The sequence below is a fragment of the Corella eumyota genome, chromosome 1 (assembly GCF_963082875.1).
Source record: "Corella eumyota chromosome 1, kaCorEumy4.1, whole genome shotgun sequence".
In the NCBI taxonomy this organism is placed as follows: domain Eukaryota; kingdom Metazoa; phylum Chordata; class Ascidiacea; order Phlebobranchia; family Corellidae; genus Corella; species Corella eumyota.
This window is the reverse complement of record NC_137490.1, coordinates 11,736,588-11,752,649: the sequence shown is the minus strand read 5'-3', so window position 1 is coordinate 11,752,649 and position 16,062 is coordinate 11,736,588. Positions and strand designations below refer to the sequence as shown.

General features: G+C 28.6%; 5 protein-coding genes across 9 annotated transcripts; 4 read left to right on the top strand and 1 right to left on the bottom strand.

The window, feature by feature from the left end:
• Nucleotides 1–2,017, top strand: LOC145751066 (ataxin-1-like). Of its 3 annotated transcripts, none has more exons than XM_082567149.1 (4): nucleotides 1–204; nucleotides 568–657; nucleotides 904–1,091; nucleotides 1,509–2,017. In XM_082567149.1, the coding sequence occupies exons 1-4, from the start codon at nucleotides 171–173 to the stop codon at nucleotides 1,668–1,670; spliced, it is 474 nt and encodes a 157-aa protein (XP_082423275.1). In that variant the 5' UTR covers nucleotides 1–170; the 3' UTR covers nucleotides 1,671–2,017. The 3 variants fall into 3 exon arrangements, with proteins under 3 accessions (XP_082423275.1, XP_082423286.1, XP_082423281.1); XM_082567160.1 differs by having other exon boundaries at nucleotides 3–204; nucleotides 487–657; XM_082567155.1 differs by having other exon boundaries at nucleotides 6–204; nucleotides 509–657.
• A 1,586-nt stretch (nucleotides 2,018–3,603) lies between these two features.
• LOC145751055 (uncharacterized) lies at nucleotides 3,604–4,450 on the bottom strand. Its single transcript, XM_082567137.1, has 2 exons — nucleotides 4,330–4,450; nucleotides 3,604–4,210 (listed from the first exon to the last, which is right to left on the bottom strand). The coding sequence occupies exons 1-2, from the start codon at nucleotides 4,379–4,381 to the stop codon at nucleotides 3,705–3,707; spliced, it is 558 nt and encodes a 185-aa protein (XP_082423263.1). The 5' UTR covers nucleotides 4,382–4,450; the 3' UTR covers nucleotides 3,604–3,704.
• A 1,663-nt stretch (nucleotides 4,451–6,113) lies between these two features.
• LOC145763093 (short-chain collagen C4-like) lies at nucleotides 6,114–7,312 on the top strand. Its single transcript, XM_082574734.1, has 5 exons — nucleotides 6,114–6,180; nucleotides 6,292–6,360; nucleotides 6,505–6,612; nucleotides 6,687–6,829; nucleotides 7,055–7,312. The coding sequence occupies exons 1-5, from the start codon at nucleotides 6,114–6,116 to the stop codon at nucleotides 7,310–7,312; spliced, it is 645 nt and encodes a 214-aa protein (XP_082430860.1).
• Nucleotides 7,313–8,242: 930 nt separating this feature from the next.
• LOC145751042 (tRNA-dihydrouridine(47) synthase [NAD(P)(+)]-like) lies at nucleotides 8,243–12,937 on the top strand. 2 transcript variants are annotated; one of them, XM_082567126.1, is made up of 13 exons: nucleotides 8,243–8,442; nucleotides 8,659–8,731; nucleotides 8,898–9,011; nucleotides 9,223–9,409; nucleotides 9,590–9,811; nucleotides 10,291–10,400; nucleotides 10,756–10,908; nucleotides 10,997–11,113; nucleotides 11,282–11,458; nucleotides 11,693–11,868; nucleotides 12,125–12,313; nucleotides 12,522–12,650; nucleotides 12,778–12,937. In XM_082567126.1, the coding sequence occupies exons 1-13, from the start codon at nucleotides 8,381–8,383 to the stop codon at nucleotides 12,848–12,850; spliced, it is 1,782 nt and encodes a 593-aa protein (XP_082423252.1). In that variant the 5' UTR covers nucleotides 8,243–8,380; the 3' UTR covers nucleotides 12,851–12,937. The 2 variants fall into 2 exon arrangements, with proteins under 2 accessions (XP_082423252.1, XP_082423243.1); XM_082567117.1 differs by having other exon boundaries at nucleotides 10,288–10,400; nucleotides 12,778–12,936.
• A 336-nt stretch (nucleotides 12,938–13,273) lies between these two features.
• LOC145763389 (chromatin accessibility complex 16kD protein-like) lies at nucleotides 13,274–16,051 on the top strand. 2 transcript variants are annotated; one of them, XR_014288418.1, is made up of 5 exons: nucleotides 13,274–13,495; nucleotides 14,000–14,117; nucleotides 14,180–14,393; nucleotides 14,790–14,881; nucleotides 15,994–16,051. XR_014288418.1 is itself a non-coding variant. In XM_082574828.1 (3 exons), the coding sequence occupies exons 1-3, from the start codon at nucleotides 13,367–13,369 to the stop codon at nucleotides 14,308–14,310; spliced, it is 378 nt and encodes a 125-aa protein (XP_082430954.1). In that variant the 5' UTR covers nucleotides 13,274–13,366; the 3' UTR covers nucleotides 14,311–14,628. The 2 variants fall into 2 exon arrangements, 1 of the variants encoding a protein (XP_082430954.1); XM_082574828.1 differs by lacking the exons at nucleotides 14,790–14,881; nucleotides 15,994–16,051 and having other exon boundaries at nucleotides 14,180–14,628.
• The last annotated feature ends 11 nt before the right edge of the window (nucleotides 16,052–16,062 follow it).

The following is a 16,062-nucleotide window of genomic DNA, read 5'->3' as shown; positions in this document are numbered from 1 at the left end:
TTTAATAATTTTTTTACAAATATTAACGGTTATCGTAAATAATTTGACAACGCTGTTTTATATGTGATCGATGTATAAAACAAAATATTATGATGTTTTTAATGTTGGCTAAAATGTAATGATGAACTTAAAAAAAAGATAACCAAACAACAAAGTGTAAAATTTAGTTTATGCTTTACAACAACAACACATATTTTTATTTACGTAAGTAATATTTTTGATTCTTAAGTAACTTGTGGCTGCTTTTGCTAAAAAGTTGTGGCCAAATCTGCAAATTGTGACTTATGGTGTACTAAATGGGTTTGTAAATTAAAACTTTCTGTTAAAACATTGTTAGTTTTTGTTTTTGCAATTCATTTTTGTTAATACCTATGACAACTAAAATTCTTTTTTAATGTATAGGATTTAATTGTAAACCAATGTAAAGGATTGAGGCTTTTTTTTTCTTTTTTCATTGCATTATTATAATTTTGATTTATCTGTAAGAGATTTAAATTGTCTATGTTAGCCTGCCATTTAAAAGTTCAACTTGGTATTACATTCTGACACATGGATTTTGCAAATCAGTGAACTTAGAAAAAATGAATTCTGAGGGAAGGCTTGCCCCTCCCCTTTCACCCGCACAAAGTGGATTATACCCAGCACATTTTGAAAAAGGTAAATGCCTAATTTTCTTTTGATATTGCTTGAATATTATTTATGTATATGTTATGTATAAACCATAAAAATTATTAATTAGGAATTTTGTTGGTGATTGGCCAATATGTTATTTTTGATTTAGATACAATTTTACCTATTTTGCTTTCAAGCAAATCATGTTTAATTAACATAGGTTGTGTTTATTTTTATTTATCTAGTTGATTCTCATATCAACAGTAAGCAGATGATATTTTCTGGATTTAGGTGCATTAATACAACTGGCTTGTGGAGAACTGAAATGTGTGGAGCAGTTGACAGTTGAAGATTTTCAAAAAAGCACAGAAATAAGTCCTGATTTAAAACTTGATGTTAGTACTGTCGTGAGAATTGATAACGACAGAGAACGATCAATGGCACTGTTGTGTTTTGTTGTGGGTAAAGACAGACTGCCAGTAAGTCAAAGTTAAAAATACCGTATCTCAACACAATATTATTATTGGAATGTATATAATACAAATTTAAACCGGTAGCATGGTGTAGTGGTAAGAACACTTACTACACCACAGGAGGTCATAGGTTCAATCCCCACTGCTCTCATGCTGCTGTGCCCTTGAGTAAGAAGCTTTAAATGGTATAAACTCCTGCTAAGCCAGCAATAAATTAACAGCATTGTTATCGAGCAATTATAATCTATATTATCTTAAACTGCCACAGACAACTTGAGACTGGTCTGGGGCAACAGTTGTTACTCCATGTTTAAGTCGTGCACTCTTGTGTGTAAATATGTTTTAAAGAGATGTAATTATTATAACATGCTTTTTGTATTTACCCTTTTATTAAGATAGATGTTTTAAAACAAATTAATTTAGATTACAGTTGAGGCTCCAGTAGAGCACCCATTCTTAGTATATGGTAAGGGTTGGTCATCGGTCAACCCAAAGATGTCTATAGACCGATACAAATTAAACTGTCAGCCATTATTGGTTGGGGATATTTGTGCTTCGTTAACTAATGCTGTTACCTCTGAATGATTATGTCAAATGTTAAGATATTATAAGGATAGAACTATGTTGAGTGGATAGGTATTCGTGGTTTTTGGAACTTGCACTAACAACAACTCTATCAATTTTATCTTTTATTATGTCAAAGTTAAATCTATTTTTAAATTAATGACTTCAACTTTTTTTTATTTATTGCACTTCTTTAATGTTTAAAAAATACGGCTAATGTTAATCTTTACTTTATTGTAAAAAATTAAAAACAAAATTCACATATTTAAAAGTTATGTTTTATTTTCCTAATAAAGTGTATAATATTTGTTTCAAGCAGTTGAATAATGTTTAAACTTTGACACACTAAACGTGCGCGAACTTATGCTAAATAGTGATCTAAACGGTTAATTAAATCTGTTTCCAAGAATAAGGTCTACCCTTTTAAAGTCAGACTTCAAGAAAGGTAAACAAATACATTTTAATAAATTTATAAAAGCTAAATTTGTTATTAGTTTTATTATTTTTTCAGTATGTTTAACTAGAAATTATTAAATTCAATCTAAACAAAAGGAGTAATTGTATTTTTTTAAATTTATAAAATTAGTTTTAAAATTTGAACTTGATAAAAATCATCCAAATATTATAACATAATGCGAATATTAACTAACACTGTTTTTTAAACCATTCAAAATTAATACTGTTACAGGCAATTTTGTAAATTAAATTTTTTTATAAACGAAATTACCTGTGACACTATTTTTAAATATCAATGATGGATATAATAATTTTTTTTAATTGCAAAAGAGTTATTATTTACATATTTTTAAGTAGTTAAGAACATTGTGGTTCAACGCATCCCACACCAGAAAATACACTCGCTTCGTATACCCCACTTCCAAATTCAGAATCAGTAAAATCTGAATCGCTAAAGTCAGCACCACGGAACGAACATCCAGTAAAATCCGCTCCTGTAAAATTTGACCCCTTAAAAGTCGAGGCCCAAATTGAGGATCCCGAAAAATCACTGCCGGAAAAGTCAGATCCGCTAAAATCCCCGGCGATGATTTCAGTTCCGCTAAAATCCGCCCCACGAAAATCAGAATCCTTAAAATTGATCCCATGAAAAATGCAACCGCTAAACTTTGAAATTTGATAGTTAGTAGAGACCCCACTGCAGCCAAAAAAATTACTTCCACGAAAATCTGCTGCAGTTGCGTCGGAAAAGCTGCTATTAACGGCAATAAAATCACTACCCCTATAATTGGACCCAACGAACGAAGAATGGGCTGAGTTAGCTCCTACAAAGCTAACTCCACGCTGAACAACACGGTCAAAATCTAAAAACAAATAAAAAGTATCATACTAAAAACTTTTGCGGGTAGTTGAACTAATTTTAGTAAGAACAATAACGAAAGCTTACTAACTTCCAACGGCGTTTCCTAATGCAAATAGGGAGATAAAAATTGCCAAGAAATTCATTGCAAAGTCTAGTCTAATTCGATTAACGAATAATGCTTGAAAAATAAATTTAACTCAAACTTTATACGAAGTCAGTTTAAAAAAAAAAACGCCCAAGTAATGCGAATATAAATACCGTTAAAGTTAATTTTTTTTCTCGGTAATCAATTAATTCCATTCTTACGCTTGGGGCCAGGTCAACTGTATTAATAACTACTGTGTAACACAATCTTGTGCTCATTATTTGCATTATTAAAGTTAGTTTAAGCCTGTATAGGCTTTAAGGCAACGAACGCACTTATAACCACTACAGAACGAACTTTTAACCTTGTTTTGAAAAATTAATGAACTAGATTTACAGTTATATCGTGACCCGATATCTTAATTCAAAGATATACTTGGTATTTTAATGTACCTGATAAATATCTGTACTTTTCAATCTTCTTAATCAAAATAATGCACCAACACGTAAGCCAATTAATCAAATTTATTTTTACAATTTTTTTGTTTATGGTATATACATATAGAAATTGAGTATCAGTTATATATAGTAAATTGTGAAATGACTAGGTTTTGATCGTAATGATAGGCAAAAATGTAAGAAGGTTTGATTAGTTAAGAACATATCTCGGCTTCGCAACCAGTGCCTGAAAATACACTTTTTTCATATATTCCGCTCCCAAACTCAGCTCCGGTAAAATCGGATCCGCTAAAATCGGCAGCACGAAACCAACAACCGGTAAAATCTGCTCCGGTGAAGTTTGATCCCATAAAGGTGGATGCCCAGAAAGAGGAGCCGGAAAAATCACTGCCGGAATAGTCGGATCCGCTAAAATCTCCGGAGATAATTTCGCTTCCGCTAAAATCAGCTCCGCGAAAATCGGACCCTTTATACGAAACACCGTGAAATTCACTTCCGCTGAATTTCGAAATTTGAAAGTTGGAGTAGGCCGCAGTTAAGCCGTAAAAGTTGCAACCACGAAAATCCGAACCGGTGTAATCAGACCGTGAGCTGTTTACGCCTATAATATCACTTCCACGAAAATCGGCTCCCACGAATGAGGAGAATGGAAATTCTTCTCCAATTATAGTTGCACCGCGGTTTTTAACACGCCCAAAATCTAAGAAAAGGTTAAATTTGTACTGCCTTGCTTAGGTTTATATAATAAATACACCTTTTTTTACAACAAGATTAGGTATTTTACATATTTTTTAGCAACGTAATCAGCTTTTAACTTACCAACGGCGTTGGATATTGCCAACATCGACAGAAAAAGTAGGGCAGAGTTCATGTTGCAATTATATAACTTTATTAGTTTTAATAAAACTGCAAAAAATAATTTACATAAAATTTACATACATTGAACTAAAAACTAAAATATTTGCGTATATTTGTTTAACTCATTCCTGATTTACATACATTGCACAAACTTATTTAGTTTAAATTGACGCAAAAACAACTTATGCTACCGTTATTCCCATTCGATGAAAATTATGCTTTTTGGTAGCCTAAAGGCAGGTTGTTTAAATAATTTTTATTTAACCAAACTTGGCACTTAGATATAGATAAAAGCGATTTATCTCTTTTTCACACCATTTATGGTTAAATAAAAGTACTTGTATTACCGTAAAGCCGCTATTTTTGTACCCCAAGGTAAAACACCTCATGATATTTTAAAGCCTAAAGATTTAAATAACGATATTTTTTATAATTATATAACCAAAAAAAATTAAAATAACCTAGTTTAATTTTATTTCGAGGTCTTAATTTGGTTAAAAATAGTAACACTTAACTAGTTGTTTAATTAAACTTCAAGAATGAAGTCCAAGTTTGTAATGCCTTCGTCAGATTATTTTGTAAACCTGGTATCGCAAGAAAACACATGTGCTGTTTTGCAAAATGTTATACCTTTAAATATTTTTAAACCAGATCACGTAGTATGAAATTTCGGCGTTTTGCAAGCTAACAAATAAAATTAAAAAAGTAACGTTATACATATATAACATAAAAATAACTTTAAGATTGTAAATTAAATTATTGAATGGATTTTTTTATTTTATTATTTTATTTTTAATCTCAGTGATATAGAAACACATCTATTTACGTATACCATTTGTTCTATACATTGTATAGATACATCTTTCCATCGCAGAAAATTACGACGGGATTGACTGTAGGCTACAGCAGATGTATATTAATAAACGATACGACAAATCAGCTGATTGTTGAATTCGGCGTAGTTCCCAAAATTAATTTTATTTTTTATAATTGCAATAATTTTTATATTTGTAATATTTTAGTATATAGTTGTTATTGTATGAGGTGTTACATTATATCTAAAATTATTTAACTAAACATTTTACTATGTTTTAACTTGTTAACCAAAATAAGTGTCTACGTGATGGTTAAAAGGCGTTGCAACGGTGATAACTACGGGTTACTTTTTTTGTTAAGGACTGAATAATTGTTAAAATTTTTCAGTCCAACTTTTACATTTTAGTATGTTAACAATACAAGAATGTTCTGCTGAATAATATTCAACATAGATTGCTACCTAGAATGATATTGTAATTAGATACGCTTTATATTAATAGGCATATTTTGTGTTAATCTTTAATGCAAATACAATACAAATGTGTTGCCACATTTGTGTTTCTTTTATGTCTCTTACTAACGGATGCTTTACTGTTGTTTTGTTATTCTCCTGAGGCTCTTTACAGTAATGAATAAACCGGCAAATTGTTGTCTGCATTCCATTATTCTGTCTTCAGATTTCCTGCCTTAACATCCTAATTTGTTGTTTACACCTGCATTGTACGATTCAACCATTGACAAAATAAGCATCTGTTGTTTAGTTATTCATTCTTCCTAAAGCTCTATATACTTAGGCATTTTTATATTACTTTATCTAAATTGTAGTGTCAGTTTACAAGCTATAAGCGTTAAGTTTTATAACCAAATAAAAGTTATTTAATTTATTTACGAATTTTGTTCTTCTGTTAAAGTATTTAACAAGAATTAAAATGAAGTTCTTGGCACCATTGGTTTGTGCTCTAGCGATTTTTCGCATTTCGATGGCTATACCAGCAGGTGGTTTTCTTATAACTTGTAATATAATTCTTTAAATACATAAGTTTTTGTTTAGTTATAAGATTGTTTAGTTACAAAACTGTTTACTAATAGTAATTTTTTGCTTAGCAGGAAAGGGTGTGGCTTATACTAGATGGGGAAGAAACGACTGCCCCTTCTCTAGTTCTCTTATATACGAAGGTAAAAATTACAAATCATCAAATTAAAAATAGTTTTTGTCTTAAATTGTGCAAATTTATCATTTCCAAGCAGCCTTTTCTATTTCATTTTTGATTAAAAATGTAATGTGTTTTCATCTTTTCAAATTACAAGAATTTTTTTAAGGTTACGCGGCAGGAGCTCTTTATAACCATGCTGGTGGAACAAGCGACTTTTTGTGTCTTTTTAAAGATGTAGTTTACACCGAAGGAAAATTTGTGAATGGAAATAATGGTAAGTTTATTATTTTTTTTTTCTTATTATTTACTTTCAAATAGGCTTTAGTGTTTACCTATATTGAAATATAGGCGCATCGTTCATTTATGGAGTGGAATTTCGAGATAATTCTTGGATTGATCAATTATTTGATACCTCCGATGTTAGCGATGGATCTTTACTTTATCAAAATGTACCCTGCGCAGCTTGTCTTGCCATAAATAAAATTACACAGGTAAAGTTTGTCTTTACAATTAAACAGTTTCTTCAAAAATTAACACAAAATTATCGGTCAGATGTATAGCCTTACAACTATAAATAGTACTATAAATGTTCATTAATTTTTAAATTTTAGATACTAAGTCCTTTGAATATAAAATTAAGAAATTGTATTTAACATATACATTGCCTCACTAAAACTTATGCATAAAATATTAACATTGTGTCATTATCTATATAGATCATGATTCCCGGCACTGATGTTTGTCCTGATTTTTGGACAGCCGAGTATGTCGGATACCTGATGGCTCCACATCATTCTCACGCGCATGAAGCTGGTGCTTTGTGTATTGACGAGAGGCCAAATGCTGTTCCTGGCACACAAATAGCAGAAAATAATGCGTTTCTCCACATGATTGAAACACAGTGTCCTGGAGGGTTACCTTGCGATCCATACAAAACTGGCGGAGAAGTTCGCTGTGTGGTGTGCACACTATAAAATTGAAAACTTAAGTGACAAAAATGTATTTACTTGTTTATTTAATAAACTTTGGACAAGATTCTGGACAATATTTAATTTAAACTGTTGTTATATATTATCTTCAGTATTGTAATATGTCTTTTGTTGTAAGTTTATTATCAAAGTATATCGTGAAAAATAAAAATTATACGGAATAAATGTAATGTTGCGGTATTTATTATAAATAATAATTTTGTTTAATTTCTTATTGTGTATATATTTGGAAAAACACTAACAGTAACTTCCTAACAAAACAACAAATTCACCTAATTATTTCGCGGAGATTTGCTGTTGGCTACATCAAATGTTTTTTATAATATATTTCAACGAAATAGACATTTGTTTAAAATTAATTTAAGTTTACAATATTCAAAAAATTGTTGTATTTGTTGTGATAGTTGTTAATGTTGTGTAAAAATTAATCATTTGTTTATACCAGTCAAAAGCCTGCCCTACGGTCTGCATTTTAACAGCCCTAATATGTTCGCAACTCTCAAAATTTTTGTAAAAAAAGTCAATGGTAACTGCTTCATTAACATAAAATTTAATTTTTGCAAATTTTTAACTCAAAATAACAATGTGTTTGTTTTCTTTGAATGAAGATTAACAAAATTATTTTAAAATACGAAGTTTAGTATAGTTACTTAGGGAAATCCCCGTTTGTTCTTTACAAGCCACGTGATTGCGTTAACAAGCATTTTGCCAACAACAAGTAAACATTCACAAGGCAAAAAATAACTTCGCATCTTTTTAGCTGGTTTTTAAAAGGTTTTAAAATATAGTAATATTTAATTGTTCTACTAAATAGTAATTAATATATGTTTGCGTGTTTCATTATACCCGACCGTTGCCGACTTCTAAAACTTGTATTCCTAAACAATTAAAACATGCATCTCATTTCTGCATTTCAATAAAACTAATTTCAAAAAAATCTAGGAGTGGCTTTGAATTTATTATGCATCTTGTTTAAAGTAAGATATTTCACAATTTTAAGAAAAAAACATTTTATTTAAATTTGGCTACTGATTAAAGACTAAATAAGCAGATATGGAGGAATACAAAGGATTTATTGCTCCAAATTCAGATGGAAATGCATCTGTAAAACAAGAGTAAGACTGTATAAAACAGAATTATTTAATGTTTTAGTTATTTTTATGCGGTAATTATAACAGCTTTTATAGCAATATAAGTTTGTGCAACAATATAAAATATGTTTAATGGTTATATAAAAAAGGACAATAAATATGAAGTTAAACTATTACTATTAACTTTTGTAGAAAGACAATTGATTTACAAATATTTGATTTAAATTTTTTATGGTTTAGATATGTTATTAAAAAGAAATCACACAAAGTTGAAAGCGAAAATAAACCGGAATCTAAACAAGAAAGACCAGTGGTGTGAATTCAAAATTTTAACTTACAATATCGAGTTTTTCAGATTTAAATTAATAATGTGCCAAAGCTATTACTATAATGATATTTTTATCTGGTTGTATTTGCAATTACCTAAAAAAATTAAACATTACATTGTACTTTATTCTATTATAAATATTTTGTAAAAGAACGAAACCAAAACTGAAGAAAAGGGAAAAAAGTTCAAGAAAGCCAGGGGGCAAAATAAAAATCGACCTCGGCCAGAAAAGGATTCCCATATTAAGCTTTTATGTCCAAGCAAGGTCCATATTTAATTTTATATTTTAATTTTTAAATAACTTAATTTATGCTTATATGCAGTAGGCAATAACAAGTAACTGGTAAATTAAATAATATTTAAAAATATATATATTAACTACCAGTTCATACAATTTGTTAGGCAAATTTTAAAGGACTACTTTTACCTTTTTAATTGCAATGGTTTAATTTATCTATCTATACATTTTTTTACAGGTACATTCTTCTCACTCCTGTATGTTTGGTGAAAAGTGCCAATATTTGCACGATGTTTCTGATTACATGAAAGTTAAAGCAGAGGATTTGGGAAGTAAATGTTTTTCCTACAGAACATATGGAACTTGTAGATACACTTTCACTTGCAGATTTGCACAGGATCATACACTTTTTACACCAGATTTGGGTCACTTTGTTTTCATTTAATTTAGAATGTTTTATACTAGTTTATTTAAGGTATTCATTTTTTAACAAATCTAAGAATAATGAGAAAAAATTATTTTATTTATTATTTTTGATTTTTTATTAAAGTAATGTAAACCCTTTTGTAAAAAGCAAAGTTTTATAAATTGTTTATTAATTTTAGGTTACTCTAATCTTGAAAATCAGGAACTAATGGAAAAATGCAAAGTCCCAATATCCACAAATATATTAACAAGAGAAATTCGCCAATCTTTACGAAAAAGAACTTTTGATTTTTCTAAATCAAATGAAGCAATGAAAACTGTTGCTCAAATACAATCCAAGCGCAAAAAAATACATGAAATGGGAACAAATGGAGGCTCAGAATCACATATTGATAGCCAAGGTTATTTTTTAAACGAAATTTTGTTAAGTAGAAAAATTGTAATGCAAGATTTATACAGATATTCTACTATAGATATATATATATATATAATGATATTTTTTGTTTGTTACAAAGGTATATAATTGTTTTTAATAACAGCAGTATGCTATTCCAAATTTTGTTTATTTAATTATTCACAATTTTGATTATTTAGTTTTTTTAGTGCATAATTGTAAAAAATATACAATAAATAATACAAAAAAGCAACAGGAAAAACGACAAAACAATTTTTTTTTTCAACTACATGAATGTTAATTGTTTAAACAAAGATTTTAAAGTATAAATATGGCATGATCACCTAACCTTATATGGTTGTTATTTGGTTTGGGCTAATCAACAGAAAATATCCAAAGTCCTTTTAATTTTTAAAATAATAAAACTGTATCAGTTAGCTATTTTCAATTTTACTTTTAAACAAATTTTATATTTAACTTTAGAAGATTTAGAGTCTAACAACCAATCCTATAATGTTGATGTAATTCCACTGAGAAATTGTGAAAAAAAGAAAATCGATTTTAAGGGAAAGCTATATCTTGCACCTTTAACCACTGTAAGTCAAAAGTATAAAACTCCTCTCATTCTAATATTTATTTAATATAAGAATAAAAAACTAGTTTCTGTATCAAAATAAACACAATTTTTTGTAACGAATAATTTTAGAAAATGCAAAAATGTATATATATATATCAATAGTAATTTTATAAGCTTAAATGCTTATATTTGGAATTGACAACTGTTTGGCTTTTATATGCCACATCAAAGACTTCAGAATAAAAGAGTCACATGAATAACATAACACAATAACAATGTTTAATAAATTTAAAAAACAAGAAGCAAATCCATCATAAATTAAGGCCAAAATAAATAAACCATTACATACAGGTCAAATTTATTAAATTTTTTAGTGTGGAAATCTTCCCTTTCGAGTTGTGTGCAAATCTTTAGGAGCAGATATAACTTGTGGTGAGATGGCTGTAAGCACTAACTTGCTGCAAGCTAACACTTCTGAGTGGGCTCTTTTGAAGCGACATCCTTCTGAAGATCTTTTTGGGGTTCAGGTCATTTTTTTAAATTAAATCTTTTTAATTCAGATAAATCTTCATATTGTGGTATATACATCTGTAACTAAAAAAAAATATTTTACAGCTTTGTGGGGGTCATCCTGATACAATGTCAAGATGTGCAGAACTTTTAAACAAATCCTGTGAAATTGATTTTATAGATATAAACATGGGTTGTCCGATTGATCTGATTTATAAGAAGGTAAATACTGGGTTTAAACTACTTCCAATAATAAATGTTTTCATTGAATACAAATATTTATAATTTTTTTTAGATATTGTTGTTTTAGTAAAACATATTAGCAGTATTTTGTTATGGTTATATTTAAATACTTGTATTTTGATTATATGTTTTACTGCATATTCATAGGGTGCTGGATCTGCTTTAATGAGAAAGGCAAACAAACTATTCGATATTGTGACTTCCATGAACAATGTCCTAGACATACCACTTACATGTAAACTAAGAGCTGGAATTGTAACAAATAAAAACTCTGCCCACTCTATTTTACCGATGTTAAAAGAACGTGGGGTAGCTTTAGCTACGGTAAATAATGATTAAGTTAGGACTTTAATTTTCAAAAACTGTCTTTATTAATAAATGTTTTATTTGGTATTAAAGGTTTTTCAACATTTATTTTAAAACTATGATTTAATATGACTGCTATATAATTTTTCATTTTTAATTGACTTCTATTAAATATGTTTGTAAAAAAAAAATTACAATTTATTTTCTTTAAAATACATCTTAAACCTCATTCATTAAAAAAATGTATTTTAGGTACATGGTCGGTCTAGGGAGGCTAGGTACACGAAAATAGCGGATTGGAATTACGTTGATCAATGTGCCAAAGTAGCCGATCCAATGCCATTGTTTGGAAATGGAGACGTTTTTTCTTATCAGGATTACTATACTGTGATGGAAAAAACATCAATCTCTGGTGTTATGATGGCCAGGTGCAATTATGTTTTTATAAAGATTGTAGCGGTTGTAAGCTTAATTTAATTGTAGAATGTATTAAAATAAATAAAAATATAATTGAAAATCAAGTAAAAGACAGTTAGGATCTGTTTTTTTTTTTAATTTTTAAGAAAATGTTTTAATTTCTAATAAGCTTGCATAGATTAATTTAAAAAAATGTCTTTAATTTATTAATTGTTTATACTTTTTATTTGGTTGTTTTTCTATATTAAATAGTTTGTTTTTTGGTAGGGGTGCGCTTATCAAACCTTGGTTATTTACTGAAATAAAAGAACGCAGAGATTGGGACATTTCCAGCACTGAGAGATTCGACATTCTGAAAAATTATGTAAATTTGGGGTTAATGCACTGGGGTTCCGACACCAGGGGTATTGAAACAACTCGAAGATTTCTTTTAGAATGGCTTTCGTTTCTGCACAGGTAATAAATTATCTAAAAAAGGATTTTAGATTAAGCTGTTTTGATACATTTATTGTTAGCTATTAAAAAGTTATATTGTAGGAAATAAATGCATCTTGAAATACCTTTGGTGTTCACAATAAAATCATTTAGTTAACAACAGTTAGTATTTGTTGCCTAATTTAAAAAGCAGCATTCTTGTATCAATCTTAGGTTAAATTATTTTTAGATATATTCCGGTTGGAGTACTAGAGCAAGTCCCACAAAGGATAAATGACAGACCACCCTACTATGTTGGAAGAAATGATTTAGAGACTCTGCTAGCTAGCCCCAATTCTAATGACTGGGTTACAATAAGGTAAAAACATCTGTTCAAAAATTGACTGTTTTTTTTCTAATATTTTTAGTTATAGTTTAAATGAACTACAATTACACTTATTATTAAAGCATTAGGTAACAAATTTTAATTTTTTTTTGTATTTTAGTGAACGCCTACTTGGTAAAGTTCCAGAAAGTTTTCAATTCTTACCAAAACACAAAGCGAATTCGTACAAATGAAAAATTTACAGCAATTGCTTATTATTTTGGTTGTGGCTTTTGGGTTTCATATGTTCAATAAAAAAAATCTTGCTTGATTTAATTTAAATGCAATAGAAAGCTGCAAATCCATATAGTTAATTAGACACTGTTTTAATTTATTATGTGGGTCAAAACACAATTTTTATAAAGAAATTTGCTATGTTGTGACGCTAAAAAATACATATCAGAATTTAAATTTTTTATTTTAAAATAGTTAAATTATTTGTTTCAGGTTAATATCAATATAACAACAGCTTACACAAACAAAGCGTTTAAAACCAGAGAAGTCTATTGTATAAACTTATCTATCTTAAATTGGGGATAAACCGAAATCACAACGCCGACCTTTGCACGTGTTTTTTGTTTATATTTTTGCGTAACTTACAATTTTACAAAGTGTCGAGAAAAGTTAATCCGTCAGGCTTCGTAAAAGAGGCATTGCATAGGTAAACTGCCTGCCTTTCCGATATTAATCACTTAAAATAAAGTTATATAATGGACGTTTCCCCCAAAACCCCAAATCTTGTTGGATTGCCAATGACAAGAGTTAAGATTATTATGAAAAGCTCACCGGATGTAGAGAATATCAGTTCAGATGCTTTGTTTGCAATGACTAAAGCCACAGTAAGTTGGTTAAATATGCTTTGTGTCAAATTTTTGTTTAAATGTTTTTCTGTTTAATGTTTTTTTTGCAAAATCAGTCATTTATCCTCAATTTATTGATATTTTTATTCTTGGTGTGAAAAGGCTGACTTGGTGTGAAAAGGCTGAAAAAGGTTAACTTGATCGGAGGGTTACATTTGTAGCATTAATCCCTTTAAAAAGTTTTAAGTTGCCGTTAGCAATTTTGAATATTATTAAAATTTGTTTTTTATTTTTGATATATATAATTTAAAAAAATAGTATTTTATAAAATAAACAGTAATTTCACATTACGTAAAATATTAAAAATATTGTTACAGCTTTTACATATATAAACAATTTTATTTTTTAAATTTATATCATAGTTTAATAAAATGTTTAACCAAACCCAACAATTATTGCGATACCAATTTTAATTAAGTTGCCCAAAAGGAAAGATATTATATTTAGTTTTGTTATTTTTATCTCATTATTTGGTAATTTTAGGAGTTATTTGTTTCCCATTTATCTGGTGAGGCATTTTCCAAGGGAAATTCAACAAGTATAGAATATAGCAATTTAGCTGAGGTAGTTAACAGTGATGATATGTTTGGGTTTTTACAAGGTAAAAAAAAATTTCTTGTTTTGAATTGTTTTCAGCCAATGATTTTCTAAAAAAATGTTTAGAGGTGATCCCTCACAAAATTACAGTCCGTGAATTTTTGAAGATGAAGATGTCTCTTTCACAGAGCAGTGATGACGACGAAGAGAGTCCAAAAAAAGAAAATCTGTCCTCCAAAAACCCTAATGATTCTTGATACTAACACCTCACTGTTTTTTGGACAATTGTGTTTCAATCAAAACTTGAAAAAACAAAAAAGAGATTTTGACCTTACGCAAGGTAGCCAAAGTTTTAACTAGTTTTTGGCTAAACCATCTAGTTTATTTGCTATTTTTAGTGAGTTGTTGTTTGATTTTTATTATATATATATACAATAGTAAGGTTGTTTAAATTAGAGAAAAATTTGTAGTTAAAGAAAAGAGTAACATTTTCTAAAAAATTTTTTTTTATAAATTTCATGTAAAAACTATGAACTTCTAAATTGTTGAGCTAATTTCTATTTTATTAAAAATAATTTAAACAATACCTTCTATTCTTTGTATTTTTATTTTGCTTTTGGTCATTTTAGAAATACTTTTGTTACTCAAATTAATAAAAGGTTAATTAAACTATTACAGTGCTTTTATTTTTGTATTAAAAAATTATTTATATAACAGTTTATACCTAATTTTGTAGGGTGTCTCTCCTGTTGAAATATGAAAATAATTCACTTGGCTCAAAATTGTGCAAAATTTTAAATTGTGATAAATTAGATTCAGAATTAGAAGGTAAAGTTATCAAACATTATTTTTTGTGAGTATGTCCTTTCAATATCAAAGTGTTGTGTAAATTAAAATTTTTTATTCCCCAACTATAATTAAATCTTTTAACTTTAAGTAAAAGTTAAGGCAATCATATAAGTCACATATTTAGCTAAACCTTATTCAAAAATCTAAAAAGCATAATAGGTACAGTGTTTATAGGTTTTTAATTACGTTGTTTAGTATAATTTTATGCCCGCTGCAAATATTATTAAAAAAGCAATGTTTTAAATACTCCATAAAATCGAATACTGTAAAAATATAATTGTGATATTGACTACAATACTTTCCAAACGTAATTAAATATCAAACGCGCTTCTTATTAAGGGTATTATACGTGTATGAGGTTATTTACCTACGATAGCAAATTAATTATTTTTACAAATTTAAACTATTAAATAGTCGCGTGTCGTAGTAACAAATACCCGGTAATTTATTTCGTAACATGGGTATACTTACGTTTAAAACTGTTCTGCCAGCTAATTGGCTAATCTTATAAAAACGATATAATTATAAGCTTGACCTTTTCGACTATAATTGAGTGTGTATTATATGACGTTAAATCTTCATTTAAGTTTTACAAAAAAAAATATAAAACCTAAAGTTTCTGATATGAAGTTTTTAATAAAAACTGTAACACAATAAAACTGTTTCAATTGCTTCCTAATTTTTTGTTCGAAAATTTTTTATTGGAATTTAAAACTGCATCAAAATAAATTCGGTATATTTAAATTTTATTCTTATTGCCTAAACCCTATAATATGTTTCGCAAAACTATATTATGTAAACAAACTTAGTCGACTTCTTGAAATCACTTAATACTTTGTAGCCATAGCTAATTACAGGGCGCCAAAATTATAAATAATTATAAATACTGTCCAGCGTCACATAACTTAAACGACAAATTAGGTACGTCGATATCCAAAACTTTTAATTATATTACGTATACACAAAACCACGCTGTATTTGAGTTGCGGAGAACGTCAATGGTAGCTTTATAATTATTCGTTTGACCATCTGCCTGTACACAAATGGAATATTAATTACATAACTGATAAACACTTTTTCGAAACGTTTAGATATACGGGATGTGCCTGGTGTAATTAAAAAAATTAAATACGTTGGGGTTCATATAAAATGACCAGGGC

Bases quoted from the DNA above. Each gene is read 5' to 3' on its own strand.
- LOC145751066 (XM_082567149.1), top strand. From the start codon at position 171: ATGCTTTACAACAACAACACATATTTTTATTTAC. The intron at 205-567 runs GTAAGTAATATT...TTTGCAAATCAG, and splicing joins CAACACATATTTTTATTTAC to TGAACTTAGAAAAAATGAAT. The intron at 1,092-1,508 runs GTAAGTCAAAGT...AAATTAATTTAG, and splicing joins TGGGTAAAGACAGACTGCCA to ATTACAGTTGAGGCTCCAGT.
- LOC145751055 (XM_082567137.1), bottom strand. From the start codon at position 4,381: ATGAACTCTGCCCTACTTTTTCTGTCGATGTTGGCAATATCCAACGCC. The intron at 4,211-4,329 runs GTAAGTTAAAAG...ACCTTTTCTTAG, and splicing joins GGCAATATCCAACGCCGTTG to ATTTTGGGCGTGTTAAAAAC.
- LOC145763093 (XM_082574734.1), top strand. From the start codon at position 6,114: ATGAAGTTCTTGGCACCATTGGTTTGTGCTCTAGCGATTTTTCGCATT. The intron at 6,361-6,504 runs GTAAAAATTACA...AATTTTTTTAAG, and splicing joins TAGTTCTCTTATATACGAAG to GTTACGCGGCAGGAGCTCTT. The intron at 6,830-7,054 runs GTAAAGTTTGTC...TTATCTATATAG, and splicing joins CCATAAATAAAATTACACAG to ATCATGATTCCCGGCACTGA.
- LOC145751042 (XM_082567117.1), top strand. From the start codon at position 8,381: ATGGAGGAATACAAAGGATTTATTGCTCCAAATTCAGATGGAAATGCA. The intron at 9,012-9,222 runs GTCCATATTTAA...ATTTTTTTACAG, and splicing joins AGCTTTTATGTCCAAGCAAG to GTACATTCTTCTCACTCCTG. The intron at 9,812-10,287 runs GTTATTTTTTAA...ATTTAACTTTAG, and splicing joins ATCACATATTGATAGCCAAG to AAGATTTAGAGTCTAACAAC.
- LOC145763389 (XM_082574828.1), top strand. From the start codon at position 13,367: ATGGACGTTTCCCCCAAAACCCCAAATCTTGTTGGATTGCCAATGACA. The intron at 13,496-13,999 runs GTAAGTTGGTTA...TGGTAATTTTAG, and splicing joins TTGCAATGACTAAAGCCACA to GAGTTATTTGTTTCCCATTT. The intron at 14,118-14,179 runs GTAAAAAAAAAT...AAAAATGTTTAG, and splicing joins TATGTTTGGGTTTTTACAAG to AGGTGATCCCTCACAAAATT.